At 44.6% G+C, this 27,477-nt stretch overlaps 1 protein-coding gene across 6 annotated transcripts in view; it reads right to left on the bottom strand.

Annotated features, from left to right (window-relative positions):
* The window catches only part of LRP2 (LDL receptor related protein 2), a 221,166-nt gene that overhangs the window by 20,562 nt on the left and 173,127 nt on the right, over positions 1-27,477 (bottom strand). For all 6 annotated transcript variants that reach the window (XM_061608563.1, XM_061608564.1, XM_061608567.1 and 3 more), the window contains 10 exons: positions 27,122-27,250; positions 19,141-19,260; positions 16,403-16,519; positions 15,228-15,344; positions 14,461-14,598; positions 12,533-12,655; positions 11,571-11,699; positions 8,284-8,415; positions 6,805-6,936; positions 1,284-1,427 (listed from right to left, as the gene is read on the bottom strand). In XM_061608563.1, the coding sequence (XP_061464547.1) occupies positions 1,284-1,427; positions 6,805-6,936; positions 8,284-8,415; positions 11,571-11,699; positions 12,533-12,655; positions 14,461-14,598; positions 15,228-15,344; positions 16,403-16,519; positions 19,141-19,260; positions 27,122-27,250 (1,281 nt within the window). The remainder of the gene's footprint in view (positions 1-1,283; positions 1,428-6,804; positions 6,937-8,283; positions 8,416-11,570; positions 11,700-12,532; positions 12,656-14,460; positions 14,599-15,227; positions 15,345-16,402; positions 16,520-19,140; positions 19,261-27,121; positions 27,251-27,477) is intronic.

Genomic DNA, 27,477 nt, shown 5'->3' with positions numbered 1-27,477 from the left:
GAAGAGGCTGTCAATGTGCTGAACCGGCAACTGCAACAATGGATGAGGGCTAATAAACTGAGGTTCAATCCAGACAAGATTGAGAAGCTGCTAGTGGGTGGTTCTTCTGTCCAGATGGTGGACCTGTCCTGGATGGGGTCACACTCCCCCTGAAGGAGCAGGTTGGTAGCTTGGGGGTTCTCCTAGAACCATCTCTGTCACTTGAGGCTCAGGTAGCCTCGATGGCACGGAATGCCTTCTACCAACTCTGGTTGGTGGCCTAGCAACGCCCCTATCTGGACAGGGATAACCTGGCTTCAGTTGTCCATGCTCTGGTAACCTCCAAGTTAGATTACTGCAATACGCTCGACGTGGGGCTGCCTTTGAAGACAGTTCGGAAACTGCAGCTTGTGCAAAATGCAGCGGCCAGATTGGTAACAGGAAGCAGATGGTTCAAATATATAAAACCGATTCTGGCCTGCTTGCATTGGCTGCCTGTATGTTTCCGAGCCCGATTCAAGGTGCCGGTTTTAATCTATAAAGTCTTACATAGCTTGGGACCACAATACCTGATGGAACACCTCTCCCGACATGAACCCACCCATACACTACGCTCAACATTGAACATCCTCCTCTGGGTGCCTACTTGGAGGGAAGCTGGGAGTCTGGCAACAAGGGAGAGGGCCTTCTCAGTGGTGGCCCCCAAATTATGGAATGATCTCCCTGACGAGGTGTGCCTGGCGCCAACACTTATCTTTTCGCCGCCAGGTCAAGACTTTCCTCTTCTCCCAGGCATTTTTTAAAAGCATTTGAATAGCATGTGTTTTAACTTGCCTGTTGGTTTTATGGGTTTTAATTTGGCATGGTTTAAATTTGTATACAGTAGGGCCCTGCTCATATGGCGGGTTACGTTCCGGACCCCCGCTGTAAAGCGAAAACTGCTGTAAAGCGGAACCCATTGAATAGAATGGTGTGTGATGCCTGAAAACCGCCATAAAAGCGGAACAAGAGCCGTATGAGTGGGCTTTAATCTAATTGCACCTAATTGAGAACGCTGTATTAGCAAATCGCTGTAAAGCGGGACCCTACTGTATTTGTTTTTAATTGTTGTAAACCGCCCAGAGAGCTTCGGCTATGAGGTGGTGTATAAATGCAATAAATAAATAAAACTACTTTTCTGGTTATAGGAGAATGAATACATGTGAAGATTGTTAATTAAATATATTCTTCAGCCAGATCAAAAGAGAAGCTTCCTTTCTAAGCAGTAGGTAAGAGTTAGCTGTAAAAGCTTAAAATATACTCACTGAGGCCGATCCCCTCAGGGTCCCAATGATAGTCTATGGCTTGGATGTGCTCCTCATTGTCAATATAGTCAGAGTACTGCTCAGATGACATATTATACTTTCGAATGCGGACATTGTCAGGCAGGAGTAAAATTGGCGGGTTACCTGAAAAGACAGTTAATACATACTATCATAGTTGTGCTCAGCAATTATTTCTATCAGGGGATGCAGGCTAAATAACTGACATGTCAAACACTAAATAATATTTTTAAAGTTTCTGCTTGCATTTGTTTTGGAATGTTTTTCTGAAACTGTTGAAGCACTTGGGTCTGTAAAATTTAGAGGCTGCTCCTGAAAATATCCAGTGTTTTCCCTGCTCTGCATTTTTAAAACTTGCTATCTCCAAGTTATACTTGGTAGTAAATTTCTGCAAACCTTTGAATGAGGGGAGTCATAAGGTAGGATCCCAAGCACTGTGTTTTTATCAGTCAATTGTGTAGAACCAGTAAAGTTTTATGACTTTTTCTCTTTGAATAGTAGACCCCAATGTGATACCACAAACAGCTTTTGAAATTGGCCTGTTTCGGAAACACCTTACCACATGGCATGGAGAACTAATGGTTGAGAAACAGGAGCCCCAAACCTCTTTGGCTGTACACAATTAGAGTTCTTTTTATCCTGGCCTTGGACTGGAAAATTTGCCACTAAGATCCCTTATATGTTTTAATTGTGCAGCCTTTAAATACTCTTGATATAATAATCATAATCTTTATCAGAGGCTCTTTTCTGGGCTCCCCTGCTGACTAAGGTGGCCACCTGAGACAGGGCTTTTTCAGTGGTGATGCCCCAACTGTGTAATACCCTCCTTCACAGTGGCTGGATGGTACCTACATAGTGGACTTTTTGGCACCAGGTGAAGACTTTTTTTATTTTCCCAGGTGTTTGAATTCTGATTATATTTTTAGTGTATTTTAGATCTGGGCACTGATTTATTTCTCTCTTTGCTGGTTTTTAAGCTGGTTTTATAGTGATTTTAGCATTGCTTGGGATGCAGTTGTAAGGATGCTATTTCACAGACTATCCTTTTCATCAATTATTAAAAATCTCTCCCATGAATCTTAAATGAACCTGTTATAGAAATGTTTTTTTCCTTGATTGTCATTCTGAAGAACAAAAAAAGTTACAAAAATCTGTTTTAACACACAACGAGATCTAGAACTGTTTATTAAATATGCTAATTTTCTACCTCTGCTTCCTCTTCTTTGTTTCAAGACGAGATTCCATGTACTCAAATTTTGGGAACATTTTGGGACAAGCCGGGCCTGTACAAAAGGGACGGGCTCCACTTGAACCAGAATGGAACCAGACTGCTGGCACTTAAAATTAAAAAGGTAGCAGAGCAGCTTTTAAACTGACTGAGGGGGGAAACCCGACAGGAGCTGAGAAAGGTCCGGTTCGGAATAAACCTCCCCCCTGGGATAAAAACCAAAGAAATGATGAAATTTTAAAAGGGGTAGGCCTAGAAGTAGGCATTGTGAGAGCAGGGGCACAGGATATAAATTCAGAAGAGCAAAATTACCACAGGCCTAACCACAAGTGCCAAAGACACTTGAAGAGAGACACTGCTTACAAGTGCCTGTACGCTAATGCTAGGAGCCTCCGAACCAAGATGGGAGAACTGGAGTGCTTGGTCTTAGAGAAGAGCATTGATATAGTGAGCATAACCGAGACCTGGTGGAATGGAGAAAACCAGTGGGATACGGTTATCCCTGGATATAAACTATATCGGAAGGACAGGGAAGGACGTATTGGTGGCGGAGTCGCTCTATACGTGAAAGAAGGCATTGAATCCAGCAAGCTCGAAACCCCAAAAGAGGCAGACTCCTCCACAGAATCGTTGTGGGTGGTGATACCGTGCCCCAGGAGGGACTTAATACTGGGAACGATCTATCGTCCCCCTGATCAAAATGCTCAGGGAGACCTTGAGATGAGATATGAAATTGAGGAAGCATCCAAACTAGGAAATGTGGTAGTAATGGGTGACTTCAACTACCCGGACATAGACTGGCTGCATATGTGTTCCAGTCATGACAAAGAAGCAAAGTTTCTAGATATTCTAAATGACTATTCCCTAGATCAGTTGGTCATGGAACCGACCAGAGGGACGGCAACCCTGGACTTAATCCTCAGTGGGGACCAGGACCTGGTGCGAGATGTAAGTGTTGTTGAACCGATTGGGAGCAGTGACCACAGTGCTATTAAATTAAACATACATGTAACTGGCCAATTGCCAAGAAAATCCAACACGGTCACATTTGACTTCAAAAGAGGAAACTTCACAAAAATGAGGGGATTGGTAAAAAGAAAGCTGAAAAACAAAGTCCAGAGGGTCACATCACTCGAAAATGCTTGGAAGTTGTTTAAAAACACTATATTAGAAGCTCAACTGGAGTGCATACCGCAGATCAGAAAAGGTACCGCCAGGGCCAAGAAGATGCCAGCATGGTTAACGAGCAAAGTCAAGGAAGCTCTTAGAGGCAAAAAGTCTTCCTTCAGAAAATGGAAGTCTTGTCCAAATGAAGAAAATAAAAAAGAACACAAACTCTGGCAAAAGAAATGCAAGAAGACAATAAGGGATGCTAAAAAAGAATTTGAGGAGCACATTGCTAAGAACATAAAAACCAACAAAAAATTCTATAAATACATTCAAAGCAGGAGACCATCTAGGGAGACAATTGGACCCTTGGATGATAAGGGAGTCAAAGGTGTACTAAAGAACGATAAGGAGATTGCAGAGAAGCTAAATGAATTCTTTGCATCTGTCTTCACAGTGGAAGATATAGGGCAGATCCCTGAACCTGAACTAACATTTGCAGGAAGGGATTCTGAGGAACTGAGACAAATAGTGGTAACGAGAGAGGAAGTTCTAAGCTTAATGGACAATATAAAAACTGACAAATCACCGGGCCCGGATGGCATCCACCCGAGAGTTCTCAAAGAACTCAAAGGTGAAATTGCTGATCTGCTAACTAAAATATGTAACTTGTCCCTCGGGTCCTCCTCCGTGCCTGAGGACTGGAAAGTGGCAAATGTAACGCCAATCTTCAAAAAGGGATCCAGAGGGGATCCCGGAAATTACAGGCCAGTTAGCTTAACTTCTGTCCCTGGAAAACTGGTAGAAAGTATGATTAAAGCTAGATTAACTAAGCACATAGAAGAACAAGCCTTGCTGAAGCAGAGCCAGCATGGCTTCTGCAAGGGAAAGTCCTGTCTCAGTAACCTATTAGAATTCTTTGACAGTGTCAACAAGCATATAGATAGAGGTGATCCAGTGGACATAGTGTACTTAGACTTTCAAAAAGCGTTTGACAAGGTACCTCACCAAAGGCTTCTGAGGAAGCTTAGCAGTCATGGAATAAGAGGAGAGGTCCTCTTGTGGATAAGGAATGGTTAAGAAGCAGAAAGCAGAGAATAGGAATAAACGGACAGTTCTCCCAATGGAGGGCTGTAGAAAGTGGAGTCCCTCAAGGATCGGTATTGGGACCTGTACTTTTCAACTTGTTCATTAATGACCTAGAATTAGGAGTGAGCAGTGAAGTGGCCAAGTTTGCTGACGACACTAAATTGTTCAGGGTTGTTAAAACAAAAAGGCATTGCGAAGAGCTCCAAAAAGACCTCTCCAAACTGAGTGAATGGGCGGAAAAATGGCAAATGCAATTCAATATAAACAAGTGTAAAATTATGCATATTGGAGCAAAAAATCTGAATTTCACATATACGCTCATGGGGTCTGAACTGGCGGTGACCGACCAGGAGAGAGACCTCGGGGTTGTAGTGGACAGCACGATGAAAATATCGACCCAGTGTGCGGCAGCTGTGAAAAAGGCAAATTCCATGCTAGCAATAATTAGGAAAGGTATTGAAAATAAAACAGCCAATATCATAATGCCATTGTATAAATCTATGGTGCGGCCGCATTTGGAATACTGTGTACAGTTCTGGTCGCCTCATCTCAGAAAGGATATTATAGAGTTGGAAAAGGTTCAGAAGAGGGCAACCAGAATGATCAAGGGGATGGAGCGACTCCCTTACGAGGAAAGGTTGCAGCATTTGGGGCTTTTTAGTTTAGAGAAAAGGCGGGTCAGAGGAGACATGATAGAAGTGTATAAAATTATGCATGGCATTGAGAAAGTGGATAGAGAAAAGTTCTTCTCCCTCTCTCATAATACTAGAACTCGTGGACATTCAAAGAAGCTGAATGTTGGAAGATTCAGGACAGACAAAAGGAAGTACTTCTTTACTCAGCGCATAGTTAAACTATGGAATTGGCTCCCACAAGACGCAGTAATGGCCACCAGCTTGGATGGCTTTAAAAGAAGATTAGACAAATTCATGGAGGACAGGGCTATCAATGGCTACTAGCCATGATGGCTGTGCTGTGCCACCCTAGTCAGAGGCAGCATGCTTCTGAAAACCAGTTGCCGGAAGCCTCAGGAGGGGAGAGTGTTCTTGCACTCGGGTCCTGCTTGCGGGCTTCCCCCAGGCACCTGGTTGGCCACTGTGAGAACAGGATGCTGGACTAGATGGGCCACTGGCCTGATCCAGCAGGCTCTTCTTATGTTCTTAAATTCTATCATGCAAGAGATTCACAAGCTGTGCTCTGGCATTCGCCTGAACTTATGAAGGATTAAACTATAGACAGGGAAGGAGTGCACATTCAAGCTCCACCCTCCAATGATGCCTCAAGCCTTTGGGCTGCTCTTCAGGTCTTCACACAATTTGAATGAAGGTCTGAGGAGGGTTTTTAAGCATGCTTGATTGAATGTACTTATTAACTTTCCCATTATCATAAGCCAGGGTTTCTGCTGCTTGCAGAGAAATTTCTCATCACATTCCCTTGAACATGCTTAAAAGCTCTTCAAACCTTCATATTAGCTATGTGACAATTTGAAGAACGGTCCAGGGACATTAGAGGGCGAGGCTTACATGACCACCCCTGCCTTGTCCACAGTTTAACCCTCTTTGTGTTCAGACAAAGGCATTACCTAATCATGTCTGTGACTCTCTTTTGTGATAGAATTCAACTGAATGAGCTATATTTTGTTTTTGTATGCTCAACAGTCCATGAACCATAAATGACAATCTGTCAGCAAAGTGTCTTTGATTTACATCACTATAATCTGTCTTCAGATAAATTACTAGAGTTAATTTTCTTTTGCTGACAACCAACTATACCATGAACAGCTCTCTTGTTCTCTGGAAATGTGCAAGGGTATTGATGGGGGCAGAGGAGCCGAAGATGTTGTGGTAAGGGTTTGTTTTGTTTATTTTCAGATTCAGTAGCCTGACACTGGTCAAAAGTTTTATTGAGCTTTACCATTGTGATTCTACATAAATGGATTGAAAAGAAAATGCAAAAGGCTACAGACAGTGCAATACAGCATCGCTGCCAAGGAAAGAAGAAAGACTTGCTTCAGAAGACAGTTCATGGTGCTTAGTTTTAATTTAATTCACCTCTAATGGAAATGCTGGCTGAGCTTACCATTGGCTGCACATTGGTTTCCCTGCCAATCCCCAACGGATCTAAATCCCTCTGCACAGAAACATTCGTAACTTCCTTTGGAATTCTTACAAATTTGGGGGCAAGTTCCAAAGATCTCACACTCATCGATGTCTGAAGGCAAAGAAAAATTAGTATGAGCTTTTGATTTTTGTTTAAGGGCAAAATAATTGCCTTGTGGGTCCACACAAAAGGTCTAGATAATGCAGCTCTCTCTCACAGCAACCAACCTCTTCAGTTTCCCTTTACTCTTTCTTGTGCTGTAGGAATATAGTAAGCTGCCTAATAATGAGTCAGACCATTTGTCCATCTAGCTCAGTGTTGTCTACACTGACTGGCAGTGGCTCTCCAGGATTTCAAACAGGGTTCACTCCCAGGAGATGCCAGGGATTAAACCTAGGACCTTCTGCATGCACAGCAGATGCTCTGCCACTAAGCTACATCCCTTCCCTGTTCTTTGCTTTGCTCATGTTCTTTTCTTTTTAAGCCTCAGCCCCAGATCTTTCTGATTTAATATCTTCACCTTTTTGTGTTTACAGCACCCAACTTCTTGCATTTCCCCCCAACCTCCAATATTCATCTCATGTTGTCTCTCTTGCCTCTTCTGTATTCTTTTTTACCATGGTCTATTTCAGTTTTCATATAAGAAACATAGGAAGCTGCCTGACACCGAGTCAGACCATTGGTCCATCTAGCTCAGTATTGTCTACACTGACTGGCAGGAGTCTTTCCCAGCCCTACTTGGAGATGCCAGGGATTGAGCCTGGGACCATCGACATGCAAGGCGGATGCTCTACCACTGAGTTATGACCTCTCGCCTTTTCCTTTCTCTTCCCTTCCTCCTTTCTTCTCTCACTGTATGAACTCAAGACTATGAACTTGCACGATCAGAACCTGTTTTATCTTTTTGTGTATAGCATGACAATAACAACAAAAACAGCAGCAGCAACCATATCGTGCAAGATTGTGCAGAAGAGTGTTCACAGTTATTTTATTCCATTTACTGTTTTTAGGATCCAATCCATAGTACTCTACAAGTAGACACTGTTTTTCAATGCAGTTGTTTTCTTAAAACAGGATTACATTTAAATGAGAAACTACTGTAAACCATTCCACATAAATGAGACTTCACAGGCTCAGAGAGGAAACATACACTGAACCAAAAATCCATCACACAAAGAAATATTGCTCAAACTGGTTACGCTTTGAATAGCAATGTAAGGAGGGGAGGAAATTGGATCTGAAACAAGAGGGTGATAAATTATCTAAACTATTTTAGGAACTGGCATATAAATGCTATGAAATAGGATTCCACACACAAAAAAATCTACATTAAGAGACGTTTGGAGGGAAGACAGAGAAATTATTATAATGGCATAATGAAAATGATGAAAGGGTTCATTAAAGTAACACATCACTGAACGTTTCTAAGACAGAAATCTATTTGAAGATGAAAAGTACCATCACAGGTATTTCTGTTCAGTTCACTGGGGCTGTATCCAGGTCTGCAGGTACATATAAAGCCTCCTTCACTTAAGTTGGTACAGTTGTGTTCACAGATATTTTCAGCACAAGTTCTACCTGTTCCAGAATCTAAGCAAAGAACAAAACAAAACAATAACTTTGATTTAAAAGGCAAAAATTACTACTCACAATATCTCTTACAATGTTTCTCTTACTGCTTTTTCCATAGTCGTTTCCTATTCTCTCTAGAAAAATCTCCAAACATTGAGATGTCAAAAACAGCAGAGCAGGTCTAGCATCAATATTCAAGTTTTGATGCTGAATTTTATGTTTTTTGGCAAAATATTAATTTAAAAAATAGTTATAAAAAGCCCTGACCAAAAGAGCCATCGATCAGTACAAAGAGCGGTAATCAACTAAGTCCTACTGAGAGCAGACCTACTGAAATTAATGAACCAAACGTAGTCATGTCCATTAACTTTCATGAGTCTAGTCTGAGTAGGACTAGAGTTGAATACCACCCTAAGTAAATAGAGGATCCCTTTCAGAACTACTATATTCAGATCATTTTTAGGAGTAAGTACATATATTGACTAAATTATGACACTGCTGAAAGGGTATGTCCCAGATATACTTTCTTGATTCATATGATTGCTTACGGACTTCAGATAAAACTGTGGTCACAAAAATAATTAAGGCTGCAATCCCATATCCACTCACCTAGGGGTAAGCCCCACTGAACTCAATGGGACTTACTTCTGAGTAGACACAGAATTGCAGAATCGTAGAACTGTAGAGTTGGAAGGGGCCTATACGGCCACTGAGTCTAATCCCCTGGCTCAATGCAGGAATCCAAATTAAAGCATTCCCAACAGGTGGCTCTCCAGCTGCCTCTTGAATGCCTGCAGTGTTGAAGAGCCCACCACCTCCCTAAGGTTTTAGGCCCGGTTTTGGCACAGAAACAGCCTTGGTCGCCCTGTATGATGACCTTTGTAGGGACAGGGACAGGGGGAGTGTGACTCTGTTGATTCTCCTTGATCTCTCAGCTGCTTTTGATACCATCGACCATGGTATCCTTCTGGAGAGACTCGCGGAGTTGGGAGTTGGGGGTACTGCTTGGCAGTGGCTCTGCTCCTACTTGGCAGATCGTCTCCAGAAGGTAGTGCTTGGGGAGCATTGCTCGATACCCTGGACTCTCCAATGTGGAGTCCCTCAGGGATCGGTTCTGTCCCCCATGCTTTTCAACATCTACATGAAGCCTCTGGGTGCGGTCATCCGGAGTTTTGGAGTGCGTTGTCATCAGTATGCTGATGACACGCAGCTCTATTTCTCCTTTTCATCTTCTTCAGGTGAGGCTGTTGATGTGCTGAACCGTTGCCTGGCCGCGATAATGGACTGGATGGGAACTAATGAACTGAAACTCAATCCAGACAAGACTGAGACACTGTTAGTGAGTGCCTTTTCCGCACAGATGGTGGATGTTCATCCTGTTCTGGATGGGGTTACACTCCCCCTGAAGGAACAGGTTCGTAGTTTGGGGGTTCTTTTCGATCCTTCCTTGTCACTTGAGGCTCAGGTAGCCTCAGTGGCTCGGAATGCGTTCTACCATCTTTGGTTGGTAGCCCAACTACGCCCCTATCTGGACGGTGACGACCTCGCCTCAGTTGTTCATGCTCTGGTGACCTCTAGATTGGACTACTGTAATGCACTCTACGTGGGGCTGCCCTTGAAGACGGTTCGGAAGCTGCAGCTAGTGCAAAACGCAGCAGCCAGACTGTTGACGAGGACCAATCGGTCCTCACATATTACACACGTTCTGGCCCGTTTGCACTGGTTGCCGATTTGTTTCCGGGCCAAATTCAAGGTGCTGGTATTGACCTATAAAGCCTTACACAGTGTGGGCCCGCAATACCTGATGGAACGCCTCTCCCGCTATGAACCTACCCGTGCACTTCGTTCGAGATCTAAGGCCCTCCTCCAAGTACTGACCAATCAAGAAGCTCGGAGGGTAGTGACAAGATCCAGGGCCTTTTCGGTGGTGGCCCCCGAATTGTGGAATAGTCTCCCCGAGGAGGTACGCCTGGCGCCTACGTTGTTATCCTTTCGGCGCCAGGTTAAAACCTTCCTATTCTCCCAGGCATTTTAATGTATTTTAAACGTTTTAATGTTTTGGTTATTTTAATTTATTTTATTGTTATGTATCTGTATTTTACATTTTGTGATTTTGCTGATTTATTGTATTATCTTATGTTGTACACCGCCCAGGGAGCCACAGGCTAAGGGCGGTTTATAAATTAAACAAAATAAAAATAAATAAATAAAAATAAGTAATTTCTTCCTGATGTTCAGTTGAAATCTGGCTTCCTGTAACTTGAGCCCATTATTTCATGTCCTGCACTCTGGGACGATTGAGACAAGATCCTGGCCCTCCTCTGTGTGACAACCTTTCAAGTACGTGAAGAGGGTTATCATATCTCCCCTCAGTCTTCTCCTCTCAAATATCTCCTCACAGGGCTGTATTTCCAGTCCCCTGGTCATCCTTGTTGCCTTCCTCTGAATATGTTCCAGTTTGTCTGCATCCTTCTTAAAGTGTGGTATCCAGAACTGGATGCAGTACTCAATATGAGGCCTAACCAGTGCCAAGTGGAGGGAAACGAGTACATGTATACACTGCACTGCAAATGGGTTTCCACAGAATGTTTAATAGGTAACTCCAATACATAAATAGCAATGAAATATATATATATATTCACTAATAGGCAAAAAACCTGCTGAACTCCCGGGAAAAAAAAATAACGTTAAAAGGAACATTCAAATGGCCTGATTTTCCCCTTATAATCCTTCTGCTTTCCTGTTTAACATTCATTACAAATAATAGTTTAAAACAATGGGAGAGGCCTACAGGACCCCTCCTCCTTTCTAGCTGGCACAAGAACATGAGATGGCAGCACAGTAGTGCTGCTGGTGTCTTCCTTTTGTGGGTTGTAGCTCATAGGTTCTTTGAGTTGTGTAGTGGATGGAAGAGGCTCACCCCAACCCTCCACTACACAAGACTGCTGCTGCCACCAACATCAATGCAGCAGGAGTCAGGACAGAAAAGGAGGAAGGATAGAGGAAGGGAGACGTGCACATCATACATCAACTACAGACGACTGGGGAAGAGGGCTCAATATCTGCTTCTGAATTTATTGTGTTTCAGTGGATTTCACAATGATTCCCAATAGCTGTTCACATGGGCACCCACACACCCTCTCACATTAGCGATTTATTCTCCACATACTTACTGCAGCCTAATTCATCAAAGTGGTCTCCACAATCGTCATAATTATCACATACATAGTGTAGTGGGATGCAGTTTCCATTGCCACACTTGAATTCTTCAGTAGTGCAAGGTTTAGGAGTGGGTTCTCTACCTGCATGAAGGAAACGTAAACATACTCCTCACACAAGCATATAGTATTTTATAAAGTATCACAGATGTCACTGAATAGACAATGGGGCAACATGGTGAGCAGATATGGGTATTTTAGGAATATACCACATATTATATAGAGAGGCTGCAGGAACAAAAAAGGAGGGAAAGCCACCTACCATGGAGAACTCACTTGCGTTAAAGGTTCCCTGTGGTGGAAGGGCTCCCCACACACACACCTCAGTTTCTGTCACAATATTGCCAAAGCTACCTGTCCAGTCTTGGGAGACCTTCACAGGGAATCTCCAAGGTTCAGCTAGATTTACTGTCCGGCAGCTGGACAGCATGCATGCTGACTGAGCTTTCAGTGCGTTCAATCTTCAGCTGCTTAAAGCCCCCATGCCTCCTGGCTGACAAAGCCTTTGCTTGACTAGGAGAAATCTGTCTTGGTGGTGCAAAACATTTGTCAATCAGGGAATCGGACATTTTCTCTAGCTCGGATCTAATCTGAGCTTCTAAAGAATCCAGGGGCTTGTAAAGCTTACCTCTCCTTTCAGTTCACCTCTGATCTCAGTTCACAGAATTTCACCATCAACCGTGTACCTTACTAATTTTATGTTTATTCTTGGCTAGGAAGGTTTACAGCACCACATTCATGCTGTTGGCACTGAATAAATGGGAAACGGCCACATATTTCATGACAAGTACAAACCACTGTGTGTTCCATTTTACCTGGTTGGAATGTTTGTGAACTAAATATTAAAAGTAGTACAACCTAAGAGCAGCCTTAATCTAGAATCACTAGGCACATTTTAGGCACATGGCTAGACCTACAGTGCTCTTCTTTCTCATCACTTCCATCTCCACAGTCATCCACTTTGTTGCACAGCTCATGGCTGTAGATGCAGCGGTTATTCCCACAACGGAAGCGGAACGGTGGCTCGCAAGCAATATCCACTGAAATTAAACAGATCAGTGATCTTTAAATATTGTGTATAAGATGCCAGTCTAAAAGCTTATTTTAAAACATTCTCTGAACTATTGATAGACATCATATAAACGTGATGGGCTGGATATGGGCCAATAAATTGAGGCTGAATCCTGAAGAGTGTTATGTGTTCAGAGTTCTCATGTCTGGGAGGTGGGGAGATAGCCTGTTCTAGATGGAGTTACACATCCCTGGAAGGAGCAGGTTCACAGCTTGGGAGTACTCCTGGGTCCAACATTGTCACTGGAGGCTCAGGTGGTCTCGGTGTCTAGAAATGCCATTTCCCAGCTCTGGCCCCTTTTGGACAGAGATAACTTGGCCACAGTACTCCATACTCTGGTAACTTCCACATTGGATTACTGCAATTTGCTCTATGTGGGGCTGCCCTTGAGGATGACTTGGAAACTTCAATTGGTCCAAAATGCAGTAGCCAGATTACCGGCAGGGGTTCCTTTTAGAACTCGTATAACCCTGTTATAAAACAGCTGCATTGGTTGCCAGTTTATTTCTGGGCCCAATTCAAGGTGCTCACGTTAAGTGTTTTAAAGCTCTAAATGACTTAGGTCCCAAATATCGAAAGACCGCCTCCTTCCCTACAGACCCTCTTGGGTATTAAAATTAGCAGAGGGGGCCCTTTTGGTAGTTCTATCACCCTTGGAAGCTCTGGGGGTGGGAGCCCCTGGGACAGCGCATTCTCTGTGGCAGCCCCTAAATTGTGGAACTCCCTCCCCACTGAGGTGCATTTTGGCAACTTTGCTGTACAGTAATGCTGAAGATGCACCTCTTTACCCTGGCTGTTGACACTTGAGACATGTATTTTCAGGATCCACCTTATTTTGGGATTTTAGGTTGTTTGAAAAATGTTTTCAATGCGTATTTTAAAATTGTTGGGTGAAGGGCAGGAAATAAATGATGATAATGACAACGATATTTTAGTAAAATACTCTGGATAGCTGTGGGCCAATGCAAACACAATGGCCTTGTTCACATATCACACCAAGCCATAATGAAAATAAACTGCGGTTTTAATGTGATTGAGCAGTGTGCTGGTGCACATTGCTGAAACCACAGGCACTTCCCTCCTCCTGCACTGCCAGGAAACAAGCCAAGGTCTCACTTGTCATGGACTCTCTCACAGTTCCTCCTGTCTCCACACTGCCATTTTGTACAATGATTTTTTGTTGACATCTGACACATGTTAACTCTAATACAAATACAGGGGTACCAGTAACTAAGCTGTGGCCCAGAGCCCATTCCTGATCCTTGGATCCTAACTAACAGGCCAATGTTATATTACATCTTATATCCACACTGGCCCTACTGAGCATACCACAAGCAGAGCTGGGCGAGTTCTCCTTGTGTTCTCCTGGCCAGAAATGTTTCAAATTTCCAGATGGAAAACAACAACAAAAGAAAACAGGAAGAGTCTACAAGAATCTTCATGCCCAGGAAACCTCTACTTGTCATCTGCTATGTTACAATTTTAGATACGTACTGAAATTTCTGTAAGAAACGAACAGGCCAGAATATAAAGAGCAATACTACTAATTCCATGTGCCCACTGGATCTCTGTGTTTGTTCTAGGTCAGCCCTCCATGACATGTTGAAAACAGAGGGGACTTTCGAAAGGAACTTGTGGTATGGCAGGGTGAGCGAGTGCAAGGAGCAAACAAACAAAAGCATCCTGCTAGGTGTGCCCACATTTTTGGCATGCCTCCTTGTGTGTGTATGTTTTGATCCAGGCAACAGCTTTACAGTTTTTTCTCTAGCTTACAGCATAAGTTAAGTTCTTCATCCGAGCTGTCTCCACAGTCATCGTCACCATCACATTTCCAGTACAGCTGAATACAGACATGGTTCTTGCACTCAAACATTGTGCGTGGACAGTAAGTACCATTAGGATAGCGGGTGGCTGGAAATAAGAACTTCATTTTTAATATCACAATTATTTTTGTCCTTATAATATACTGTAGACGTTTATTATATTCTATGTCTTCTTCAACAGCCTCAATTCACTCTTTCATTAATTTCAACAACCTGATTTTTGTTCACATTGCTGACATAATCCTAAGTAACGGTTATGTGAAATCCTGACCCCAAAAGGATTAGTGGCACCTTACTCACTGGGTTCTGGAGTACAAGTAGGATGTGGTACTGGTTCCCTCTCCCCCCTTTTGTTTTGCAGTGTGATGGTGCTAAATACTTACTGCATTCTAAAACCATATTGTTATAAGAACAGAAAAAGGAAACATTTTTTTTCAAAGGCAATGCCCACTAAGTCATACTCAAAGGTAGATCCACTGAAATAAATGGTCTTATTAGTCATGTCCATTAATTTCAATGGGTCTACTCTGAATGTGATTTAGTCAGATAAAATCCTATTATTATTTCAGCTCTATGTGAGAGAATTCAGTATTTCTTATATTTCTTACAGGAGAAAAAATATAGACTTAAATGTTTATTCCCCCCATCTCCAAAAATGGGAAGTTTATAAAGGACCTATATCCACAACAAGTTATTGCCTCAGATCAAGAAACTCACGGCAAGTTGCTTCATCAGAGAAATCCAGACAATCTGCACTTCCATCACATCGGAACCGTTCTGTAACACAGTGCCCACTGTTGCACTGGAAATAACCTGGGTGGCAAGTCCTTAGTTCTAAAATAGAGTTAAGTGACACTGAAACATCTCTTTTACACGAAGTGCTGATTTGCAAATGCCTTGCATAATGCTTTAGTACCAGAGACCGGGTTTTTTCAGTGGTGGCTCCACATCTTTGGAACTGCATCCCCAGGGAAATACATACTGTCCTGTGTGATGCCCCTGTATTTTGATAACTGTAAATATGGTAAGTGCGGGTTTATTAAAGTAAACATGGTAAGTGGATTGAGTGAGAAGGGGGAGTACATGGGCTAGAATGCTGGAGAATGCTGTATGATGATTGGCTGAGCTTTTGAGTGGCTGAAGGTATAAATGAGAGGATGACAGTTGAGAGAGGTGGTCGGTTGGTTGTGGGTTGGAGTTGGTTGTGGGTTGGATTATATTTGGCTGGTATTGAGGCAGATTATATATGACTGGAAACAAAGAGTGACACTATATGAAACCATACGCTTGTTAAATATACCTAAAGTAATCCTGTTATTTCCTGGTGTTTATAAATAAATATATTATTGGTTTACCAAAAGCCTGATCCTTGGCTAGGGCTTTCACAGACCAGAAGGGTGGGCAGGGTAATTACCAAGGTTGGGAAACAGTATCAATGGTGGCAGCAGTGAAGAGATAGTGTATCATCAAGTATCCAGGGCAACCCAGGGCTGTATGCTTTATTGGCACAAAGATACAGGGGGGTTGTGGCCTGCAAGTGCACTCAGACACAAAGTAACAATAGCCAGAAGGAGACTAAGGCAAAGTCCCCAGGCAATATTGTGAAATAGGGAGTGGCTGGTGGTGCTGCCTAGCAGTGGGATCTTGCAAGATCTGTGCTAGAGCCGGTGAGAGAACAAATAAAAACCAGGATTCTGACTGGAGGGACCTGACAGGTGGTGGTCTGAGGTGGGATCCTCACATCCGGCCATTACTGGTTTTCAAATGAACTTTCAAGACTGATATTTTTATGATGTGTGTGCTTATTATTATTTATTTATATACATAATACGCCCTGAAAGACAAGTTAGATTTTAAATACATAAATAAGAATGCTCAATTGCAATACTCACCACAGTCCCGTTCATCTGAATTGTCTTCACAGTCGTTGTCATGGTCACAGATCCACCGAGAAGGAATGCAACGCAGGTTCTCACACCGATATTCACTTTCTGTGCACTCACGGGGACCTTGTAATAGAGAGATGCAGTATAAATGCTACACACAATGAATTATTATGTTGAGATATTTCAAAAAACACAGCTCAAGTCTTGTGCCCATTTACTCAGAAAGAAGTTCCACTCCCAGGGAGGTGGAGCATTCGATTGCAGCCTAAGAAATATGCTATCACTGCTGAATTCTAGTTAATAGAATTGATATATAAGAATATAAAACAACAGCTTCCATGTTGAAAATGACATCTTATTGACACTAAATCTAATATTTTGTATATTGAGGAATGGTTTAGGAAAGTATTATTTGTTGGTCCGATGGATAAGTTAATAAGAGCAATATATGAATACGAAATGGAACTGAGCGTGGGAAGGACTTGTTACAGAGATGTCCGTCCGTCCATCCATCATCTACACTCATGCAAACACACACACAATAAATTAGAGAAGCATTTGTTTTATTGCGGTAATGAGTGATTTTATATTATGGAATAAAATTTATTTTATTTATTTTATTTACAGATAAGCAGTGAAACTTTCCTCCCCCCCAAACATCTAAGGGCATCCATAAAATTGTACAGGTTAGTTCCAGGTTCCCTCAATGCAGCAGTATCCAACAGTGATGCCTCATTTCACACCTGGATCCTGTGAAAACTGTACAAGTATGAAAAATATTTTTAAAAACGTAGCATGTACATCATGTGATACTGCACACTTAACATGCTGTACAATTATTTTTCCAATGATAAAATGTATAACATGTGCCATTAATACCTTTATCTTATACAATACAAAAATGTTTATAATCCTTGGATTTGCCTATCAATTTTTGTACACCAGAGAGTTGCTTTAGCAGAGCATTTTAAATTATGTGGATTGAAAAGGTCAGATCAAAAAAGGGTAAACCATTTAGCAGCAACTGGGAAAATACACCATTTGCACAGGGAATATAAAGAGTCTTTCAGTGCAAGCTATCATAAGAACATAAGAAGAGCCTGCTGGATCAGGCCAGTGGCCCATCTAGTCCAGCATCCTGTTCTCACAGTGGCCAACCAGGTGCCTGGGGGAAGCCCGCAAGCAGGACCCGAGTGCAAGAACACTCTCCCCTCCTGAGGCTTCCGGCAACTGGTTTTCAGAAGCATGCTGCCTCTGACTAGGGTGGCACAGCACAGCCATCACGGCTAGTAGCCATTGATAGCCCTGTCCTCCATGAATTTGTCTAATCTTCTTTTAAAGCCATCCAAGCTGGTGGCCATTACTGCATCTTGTGGGAGCAAATTCCATAGTTTAACTATGCGCTGAGTAAAGAAGTACTTCCTTTTGTCTGTCCTGAATCTTCCAACATTCAGCTTCTTTGAATGTCCACGAGTTCTAGTATTATGAGAGAGGGAGAAGAACTTTTCTCTATCCACTTTCTCAATGCCATGCATAATTTTATACACTTCTATCATGTCTCCTCTGACCCGCCTTTTCTCTAAACTAAAAAGCCCCAAATGCTGCAACCTTTCCTCGTAAGGGAGTCGCTCCATCCCCTTGATCATTCTGGTTGCCCTCTTCAGAACCTTTTCCAACTCTATAATATCCTTTTTGAGATGAGGCGACCAGAACTGTACACAGTATTCCAAATGCGGCCGCACCATAGATTTATACAACGGCATTATGATATCGGCTGTTTTATTTTCAATACCTTTCCTAATTATCGCTAGCATGGAATTTGCCTTTTTCACAGCTGCCGCACACTGGGTCGACATTTTCATCGTGCTGTCCACTACAACCCCGAGGTCTCTCTCCTGGTCGGTCACTGCCAGTTCAGACCCCATGAGCGTATATGTGAAATTCAGATTTTTTGCTCCAATATGCATAATTTTACACTTGTTTATATTGAATTGCATTTGCCATTTTTCCGCCCATTCACTCAGTTTGGAGAGATCTTTTTGGAGCTCTTCACAATCCCTTTTTGTTTTAACAACCTTGAACAATTTAGTGTCGTCAGCAAACTTGGCCACTTCACTGCTCACTCCTAATTCTAGGTCATTAATGAACAAGTTGAAAAGTACAGGTCCCAATACCGATCCTTGAGGGACTCCACTTTCTACAGCCCTCCATTGGGAGAACTGTCCGTTTATTCCTACTCTCTGCTTCTTAACCAATTCCTTATCCACAAGAGGACCTCTCCTCTTATTCCATGACTGCTAAGCTTCCTCAGAAGCCTTTGGTGAGGTACCTTGTCAAACGCTTTTTGAAAGTCTAAGTACACAATGTCCACTGGATCACCTCTATCTATATGCTTGTTGACACTCTCAAAGAATTCTAATAGGTTACTGAGACAGGACTTTCCCTTGCAGAAGCCATGCTGGCTCTGCTTCAGCAAGGCTTGTTCTTCTATGTGCTTAGTTAATCTAGCTTTAATCATACTTTCTACCAGTTTTCCAGGGACAGAAGTTAAGCTAACTGGCCTGTAATTTCTGGGATCCCCTCTGGATCCCTTTTTGAAGATTGGCGTTACATTTGCCACTTTCCAGTCCTCAGGCACGGAGGAGGACCCGAGGGACAAGTTACATATTTTAGTTAGCAGATCAGCAATTTCACATTTGAGTTCTTTGAGAGTATCAGCAGTCAGAAGGAAGGAAAGATCTTACTGCAGTTTTGTTCATCAGAGTCATCTCCACAGTCATTATCCCCATCACACTTCCATCGCAGTGGGATACAACGATGATTATCACAGCGGAAATCTCCCAAAGGATCGCAAGTCATCTCCTCTGGAACACACATATACACAACTCATAGAGTAGCCAATACACCAGCCCTTCTCAAATATGAGAACAGGTGTACAGCAGACATGGTACAATGAAAAGTCAAGCAGTTTAGAAATCTGTTTCAAAGTGATTTCTTAATATGTGCACTTTGTGGCAAGAATTCTCTCTGTGTCTAGCTTTTGCAAAAAATCAGCAGAGTGCTTTTCAATGCAATATATGATATAACTACCAAAAAGGGGAAGAATATGACTTCCCAACATCTGACCATATTAGAGAAGACTATCCTTCAGGATGAGACCCAAATATGAGCCTGGCTTATATCCAACGTAGTGCTAAATAACTTATTCCATTAGGTCAAGGATTTTTGCCTCCACAACAGAACTTCCCTCCCTCTCTTCCACCACATGCCCTCTAAATTTGCTTGGGGCTTTTCCCCAGCCCTCCAGAGCAAATTTGGGGGATGTGGGGCACACACAGGGGGAAGAGAGGGGGAAAGTTCCATTGTGCAAGTGGATATCCTTGCCAATGGTCAGGAAAGATGGGAATTGTGGTCCAACAACATCTGAAGGCACACTGGTTGGGAAAGGCTGGTTTAGCATGACTTGCAAATGTGGCCAGTATCCATGTTAGTTACAAATCCATCCACAAGCATCAGATTATAGAATGTCAAAAGCAAAATGAACACGACTGAAGGAAAAGAAATAATTATAGCAACAGCAGCAACTCCAGGTGGTTCAGACCCAAAATCTATGACATACACTACAGGTGAAGGAACCAGCCAATAGGTTTGTGGCGAGTGAGGATCACATTTGTCTCCCAGACCAAATATTATGATCTGTTGCAAGTTGTTCTGCAATGGTCTTTGGACTAAGCAATAAACGTATTGATTGATCTTTTGCAAGCTGAGCATGAAAACATCTCTGGGCCTGATCAGCATTAGAATATAAAGGTTTCCCACATTACTATGATTACTGTTTTTCCTTCCTCTGATTTGTGAGTGGTTTAGCTTGCCTTTGAATCATCCAAAATGGGTGCAATTGGGGGTATTATAATGGTTAGATCTAACTGAGAGAGAAATCTTTCTTTAGTTAAGTGTAATTGTCATTTCACTGGATAGTGTGACCCCATGACTGAAGGACTGCTTCAGATAATCCAGACATTCACATAAGAAAAAATGGAAATTTTACTTACCTTGAATTTCTATTTGCAGATAGGGTTGGAGGACATTCCTGGTTAGGGATGACTCCTTCTACTGGCCGTGACAGGCAGGGTCTCTAAGCTTCTTGGTCTCCTCTTGAGGGAGAGGAGTCGTCCCCCTCTCCAGACCGAACTGACAGAGCCAGAACAACTCCTCAAACCCCCTATCATCAATGATGCAGACGTCCTTAGAGTGAGAGCCTGTACCAGGTAGTAGCTAGAGAAAAGTGACAGACCTAAACAGAACCAAACTACTGGGGGGAAAGTCACACAGAAAGGAAGACACACAATACTAAACAATGTGTGAAAATGTAAGGCGCTGGCAGAAGCCCTAACTCCCCCACCACTCGCTCCAGAAGGTCGAAGCAGAGGAATGAGAGGTGGGTGGAATGTCCTCCAGCCCTATCTACAAATAGAAATTCATGGTAAATAAAATTTCCATTTTTGCTAGATAGGGCTAGAGGACATTCCTGGTTAGGGATATGACAAAGCAGTATACTAGTACACAGGGTGGGATTCCTCTGGCTAGGGAGGCAACACCTTCTGGAGCACCTTCCTACCAAATGCAGCATCCGCTGATGAAAATGAGTCTATTTTGTAGTGCCTGATGAAGGTGTGTGGGGAAGCCCATGAAGCCACCCTACAGATATCCGCTATCGGGAAACCCCCTTCAAATGCTGCTGAGGCTGCCACCCCCCGAATTGGGTGTGCTGTGGTACCCAGTGGAGGTTCCTTACCCAGCGCCTCATATGCATGTGTTATAGCCGCTCTTAGCCAGCGGGAGATAGAGGAGGTACTCATCATACACCCCTTCAACTTCCCAGAGAAAGACATGAAGAGGGCCTCTGACCTCCTGAACTCTAATATATGGTCTAGGTAGAATCAAAGTGCCCTCCTCACATTTAGTGAATACCATCTACGTTCCTGAGCACAGGAAGGAGTGGGGCAAAAAGAAGGTAAAACCACTTCCTGAGACCGATGGAAAACTGAGTTGACTTTAGGGAGACTGAGTCTGGTCAGAGAACCACCTTGTCCTGATGGAGCACACACAGTTGGGGGTCCGAAGATAGTGCCCCCAACTCGGAAACCCTGCGTGTTGACATAATGGATACCAGAAAAACTGTTTTGAAAAACTGTCAACAGGTTCAGGAGGCAGGTAGCCATCGGTTCGAACGGCGGACCTGTTAACGCTGTTAATACCCAGTTAAGGTTCCAGTTTGGGAACCCGTGGATAGTCTGTGGGGAAACAAGTGTCACCCCTTTTAAAAAATGCTTGAGAAATGGATTGGAGGAGAGCAGTGGACCCCCCAGGCTGAACAAAATGCTACTAAGTGCAGCCGCTTGTCTCTTGATGGTAGCTGCATGCAGTCTCTTATCTAGACCCAACTGGAGAAACCCTAGGGAACCCTTAACATCTCAAGACAAAGGTTTCACTATGTTCACAGAGCACCAGGACAGGAAAACCTTCCATGTAGATGAGTATACCTTGTTTGTGGACTGCCTACGTGAGGCCAGCAGAGTGGCTAGCACTTCCCCTTAAATCCCATGTGACCCAACCAGAACCGCTCAGCCTCCAGGCTGTTAGCTGGAACAGCTCTGGTCAAGGGTGGCAGACTGGACCTTGAATTGGAAGATCCGTTCAAATTGGCAGCTGCCAAGGTGTCTCGACTGACATGTTCAGTAGGTCTGGAAACCAAGGACGTCGTGGCCAATATGGCACCACAAGAATCATTTCCGCCCTCAATGTCTGAACCCACTGAACTGTGCATTGTATCAACCCAAATGGGGGGAAAGCATACAGAAGACCGAGGCCACTTCATCACGAGGGCGTTTGTACCCAGAGCCTGGTGACATGGTGTTCTTGTGAAGAACCTGTCTAAGCTGTGCGACTTTGGGGTTGGCAAAGAGATCCACTATTGGTTCTCCCCACCGATACACCACCTGTTGAAAAACTGCTGGATTCAGCTGCCATTCCACCTCGATTGCTGTCCTGCTGAGCCAGTCGGCTACAAAGTTGTTTGTGCCCACCAGGTGTTTGGCCTTCAGGGAGGCAACATACCACTCCGCCCATTTGAACAGACGCTCTGTCTCGATCATCAGACCCTTCGATCGAGTGCCCCTTGTTTGTTGACATACGCTTTCACAGATGAGTTGTCTGTGCGTATGAGATGCTTCCCCTTGATCTCTGACGCAGACCTTCAGGCCCAGCCTGATGGTCCGCAACTCCAATACATTTATGCTGAGCTCCGTTTCCACTGCTGACCATATACCCTGTGCTACATTGTGATCCAGGTGAATCCCCCATCCATACAAACTCGCATCTGAGGTCATGATTATGCGTGGGGGATCTTCCAGGCTGACCTCTTGGATCAACCACTGGGGCTTCTGAGCTCTGTTCTCACAGCTGGAGGAATGATGACCAAGCGTCTGAGTCATAGTAGAATTGCATCCTGGTGGGTAGAAGGAGCAGTTGTAGTGTTCTTGAGTGGAATTGAGCCCATGGAACTACATCATATGCCAAGACCATGGACCCTAGGAGTTGAGCTAGACTTATCAGGTACATTTCGGGGGATGAAGCAGCTTCCAGAAGTAACTGGTGTAGTCTTAGCACCCTTTCTTCGGTGAGCCTCATACGAAAAAGGCGCATGTCCAGTACCACTTCCAAGTGAGAAATTGTTTGGGATGGGGTCAGCATGCTCTTTCCAAAGTTTACCACAAAACCCAGCCCCTGGAGCCATGCTAATGTGAGATGGGTGTCTATCCGGGACTGGTCCATAGACAGTGCTCTCACCAGGATGTCAACCAGGTAGGGATGTACACATACCCCCATTGTTCTGAGATGAGCCAACATGGCTGCTAGCACCTTGGTGAAGATTCTCGGTGCTGAGGAAAGGCCGAAAGGCAATGTCCGATACTGGAAGTGTCATCACTTAAGAACCGGAGAAAGCGCCTGTGCTGCCTGAGAATTGGAATGTGCAGATGCGCCTCGGAGAGATCCAGGGAGGTCAGCCAATCCCCCATTTCTTAGCGCCACAGTTATGGACTGAAGGATTTCCAGTTTGAAATGTTTCCTGGCCACCCACCTGTGGCCATTTTAGATCTAATATAGCCTTTGTTTCGGCATTCTTTTTGTCTACTAAGAAAAAAATCGAATAGACCCCTAATTTCCTCTCTGAGGGAACTACTGGCTCTATCGCCTGAATGCTCAGCAAGTGCTGAATGGCTTCCAGGTAACATCGGTGTTTCTCCGGTTTTTGACACCTTAGGGTGGGCAGAAACTGTCTATAGCATAACCCATGGACACCGTGTCCAGCACTCAGTTGTCCAAAGTGATGTCTCTCCACCGGGGGGTGAACTCTAGCAGCCTTGCTCCCATCCCGTGAGAGACCTCTGGAAACTGCCAGTCAGGAGGAGGACCACTTTTTGGCATCCTTCTGGGCCTCCCTGAGAAAGACGCACCTCCCAATTTTGTGGAGGAGGCATGTCCACCCCCTCGTCTGCCCCAGAAAAACCTGTTAGAAGACTGGCTTCTAAATGTGGAGGGCTATCTTGAGGAACGAAAAAACTGGTTCCATCTGTTCTTCCATTCCTCTTTTTTGGCCATAGGGAGTGCTTTCTTTTTGTCTCTAGTTTCCACCAGGTGAGCCTCCAGTGGTTCACTGAATAACTTGGAACCTGAGAAGGGTAGGGCAGTGAGGCAAGTCTGTGACCCTGCATCCACTGCCCACTGCCTGAGCCAAATACTGCATCATGCCATAGTAGATGCTGCCAGACTGTGCCGCGAACTGTAAGGCGTCCACCGATGCATCAGCAGATAGAGCTGAGGCATATGCCATTTTCTTTAAACCATCCTTTAAGAATTGTGGGACATCATCCCTTGCACTCAACTCTTCTGCCCAAATAAAGACTGCCCTGGAAAAAACTGAGGAAGTGGCCGCAGTCCTAAAGCCGATCGCATCTGCTTCAAAACTCTTGCGAAGAGCCCCTTCGACCCGCTTGTCGCATTGGTCCTTAAGCCCCCCTCCCCTTCTGCTGGAATCACTGCCGAGTATGCAAGGGCGGCAATAGGCAGGTCCACTGTGGGAAAATGCAGCCATGCCATGATCCTTTCAGCAAAGACGTAGTGCTTCTTTGCCCACTTACCAGGCAGCTTTGATTTGCATGGTGATGACCATTCTGCATCCCACACATCATCAAATGCCTGAGGAAAAGGAACAGTAGCCTGCTTCGTGTTGATCAAAGGGAAAGCCTTTTTAGCTCCTGCCGAAGCTGACGGGGTGAGTGCTTTGCTTCCCGCCTCTGTCTCTGGCATATGCAACACTCTGTACACCTTCAAGAAGAGGGGTTGAAAAACCTCTGGGGCGAAGAACCTAGGTTGCGTCTGGATCACCTCTAGGTCCTCTCCCAACAGCCCCCCCTCCTCCCTGTCCGGCTCAGACAGATCTTCAGAGTCAGACAGTGCCTCCTGTTGGTCAGTGACCTGCCAGGGCCTGAGCCATCGAGGGTGCAGGGCCTGCATGGGTCTGGGCGGATGAGCACCTCTTGACTCCCCCCCGCAGTTCACTGCGTCCAAGGAGATCCTTGTCCCCTATTGCTGCCTTAGCTCATCCACCGTGTGCCCCCGACTGGTGACTGGATTAGAAAGAGAAGAGGATCTGGAATGGCTGTGTCGTGATGGCAAACTGCCATGTCTGTCCTCCCTGCTAGAGTTGCTGGAGGGAGATATGCGCCTCCGCTTTCCCTTGTGGGAGCGCCTCCTTGAGTGTCTGCGCCACTTACTGTTGAGCCCCAGCATTCCCAGGAGGATCAGGGAAGGGAGATGATCAAGCTCCAGCTTCCCCAGTTAGAGCAGGAAGAGGAATCAGAGGCAGAGGAGGCTTTCGAGGACAATGAGGGAGGGGGTGTAGAGGACAATGAGGGAGAGGGTGTAGCTGACAGTCTGCCAGTTCCCACGGACAGTTCTCCCGCTGAAGCAGACCTCGCTCCACCTACAGACACCCCAACAGAGCCGCTGGGGGATGACCTGGCACGGGCGCCAACTCCACCTCCTCAGGACTTCCTGCCTGGCACTTCAAACGCTTCCCCGCCCCCTGAAGCCTAGCCAGCACCTATCAAGCCTGTACTGTCAGATGAGCCGGTGCAAGCTCACCCGCCCTCGCCCCACACGAGACGCGGGTCAGTCAGAAGGTGGAACTTTGGAGAAGTCAGTGATTACGGGAGAAGACCTTCGTTACTTAAGGACGTGCCCCCCTGATTGGGATGCTGAGTCAACTTTCTTCACATGCTGCAGAGTATGCCTAGATAGATTAGTTAGGGTTAGTAGTGAGTTAGCACAGTTAAGTCTATGAAGCGCACTGCCTTTGATGTAACCGTTACTCTAATAAAATAAGAATTAATTCCAGTCTTGCCTTCGTCTCGTGTCTCACACGCTGAGTAGGACACTTACGTTTAAGGGCGTGTTGGAGAGAACCACTGATTTCAGAAGCGATAAGGTCCCTAACCCAAGTAATGAACTTGGGAAACACAGTGTGTGGGGGGGGAAGCTTCCATACCTTTATCCAGAAAGTTCACCCCTCGCTGTCCCCGCTCAGGGATGGAGAAAGTGCGGGCTATGCACTCGTTGTGCCTTGTTCCTGCGGCTCCCTTATGCCCATCACCTCCCCCACGTGGCAGGGTTCTTGGTGGGAAGGGAAGGAAGAGGCTGGTGAAGCCATACGATGGAGGCCTTGGCTGTCCTGTGCTTAGAGAAAAGCGCAGGGAAAACCCGCTGCAATGGTGAGCCGCTTTAGCGGGTGCTGCTCAACCCCCTCCTGAATAGTGCTCACTGAAGCCAAAGCAATGTACCCCCTTGCTACGTGCCACACTGCTTATTCTTCCCGGGGAGGTGGGGGAGGGGAGCCTGAAGCCGCGATCCTGCTCGGTACGTGTGTTGTGGACACATGGCTCCACGGAGCAAGGGGACAATATCCCGTCCAAGTGGCTGCCGCTATTGCTGAGATGCTGCTGCTAGCCACACTCCACTCATGCTCAAAGCTCCAGTCTGACACCAGGATGCCCAGCCAGGTTCGACTAACCCTCCCAAACCCCAGACCCATGGAGCGAAGGCAGGGGAGAGGAAGAGAGAACAAATGGGAAGGGCGAGAGATGAGCTAAAAAGTGGTAACGAGGTAAGGAAAGGAGAGCTATGCTAAGAGTGATAGGAAAGGTAAAAAAAAGTTAAAAGGCTGAAGAAAGGAAGCTCTGAAAGTAGAGAAGAGAAAAACACCCAACCTTCACTGACTGCAGGCAGGGCCGGTCTGGAGAGGGGGACTCCTCCTCCCCCTGGAGAGGAAACCAAGAAGCTTAGAGACCCTGCCTGTCACGGCCAGTAGGAGGAGTAATCCCTAACCAGGAATGTCCTCCAGCCCTATCTAGCAAATGTCAATGCAGCCATCATTTTAACCGCATTAAAAATCCTGCAAGGTCATATTAAATGACAAGCAGTAATTAGAATGGCATGTTGCTAACCGGTTTTTCATTGCACACTCATTTGTGGCCTAATTTGTGAAATAGGTATGAATGCAAATGCATGCATTTCAGATCAGGCAGTATTAGTTGCTTTACATCTTGAATGACACCTGAAGTATATGATGATTTTCCAGGCACATTTCACAGCCTGTAAACATACCACAGCCTTGTTCATCGCTGTTGTCTCTGCAATCATTGCGACCGTTGCATACAGCCCAGAATGGGACACAACGATAATTGGTTCTACAGCTGAATTCTGTGTGGTTATCACATCGATAGGCAGGACCCACTAAAATAAAAGGAAGAGTCAACATTTGATTACTCCAGCTTTGAAGGAGTTCCTCTTATTTTTATTTATTATAGTTGTTTTGCTCTGCTGCCAAATAACTTTCAGAAAATGTGTTGTACAGGATATATAACATACAGACACCATAGCCTGCCCCAGATTTATTTATATTAAAATGTATAAAGCCCTCAAAACAGATTACACAACACAGAATGCCAACATTATACACG

This window comes from Rhineura floridana, chromosome 2 (assembly GCF_030035675.1).
Source record: "Rhineura floridana isolate rRhiFlo1 chromosome 2, rRhiFlo1.hap2, whole genome shotgun sequence".
In the NCBI taxonomy this organism is placed as follows: Eukaryota; Metazoa; Chordata; class Lepidosauria; order Squamata; family Rhineuridae; genus Rhineura; species Rhineura floridana.
Note: the sequence above shows the minus strand (reverse complement) of the source record. Positions and strands in the feature narration are given on the sequence as shown.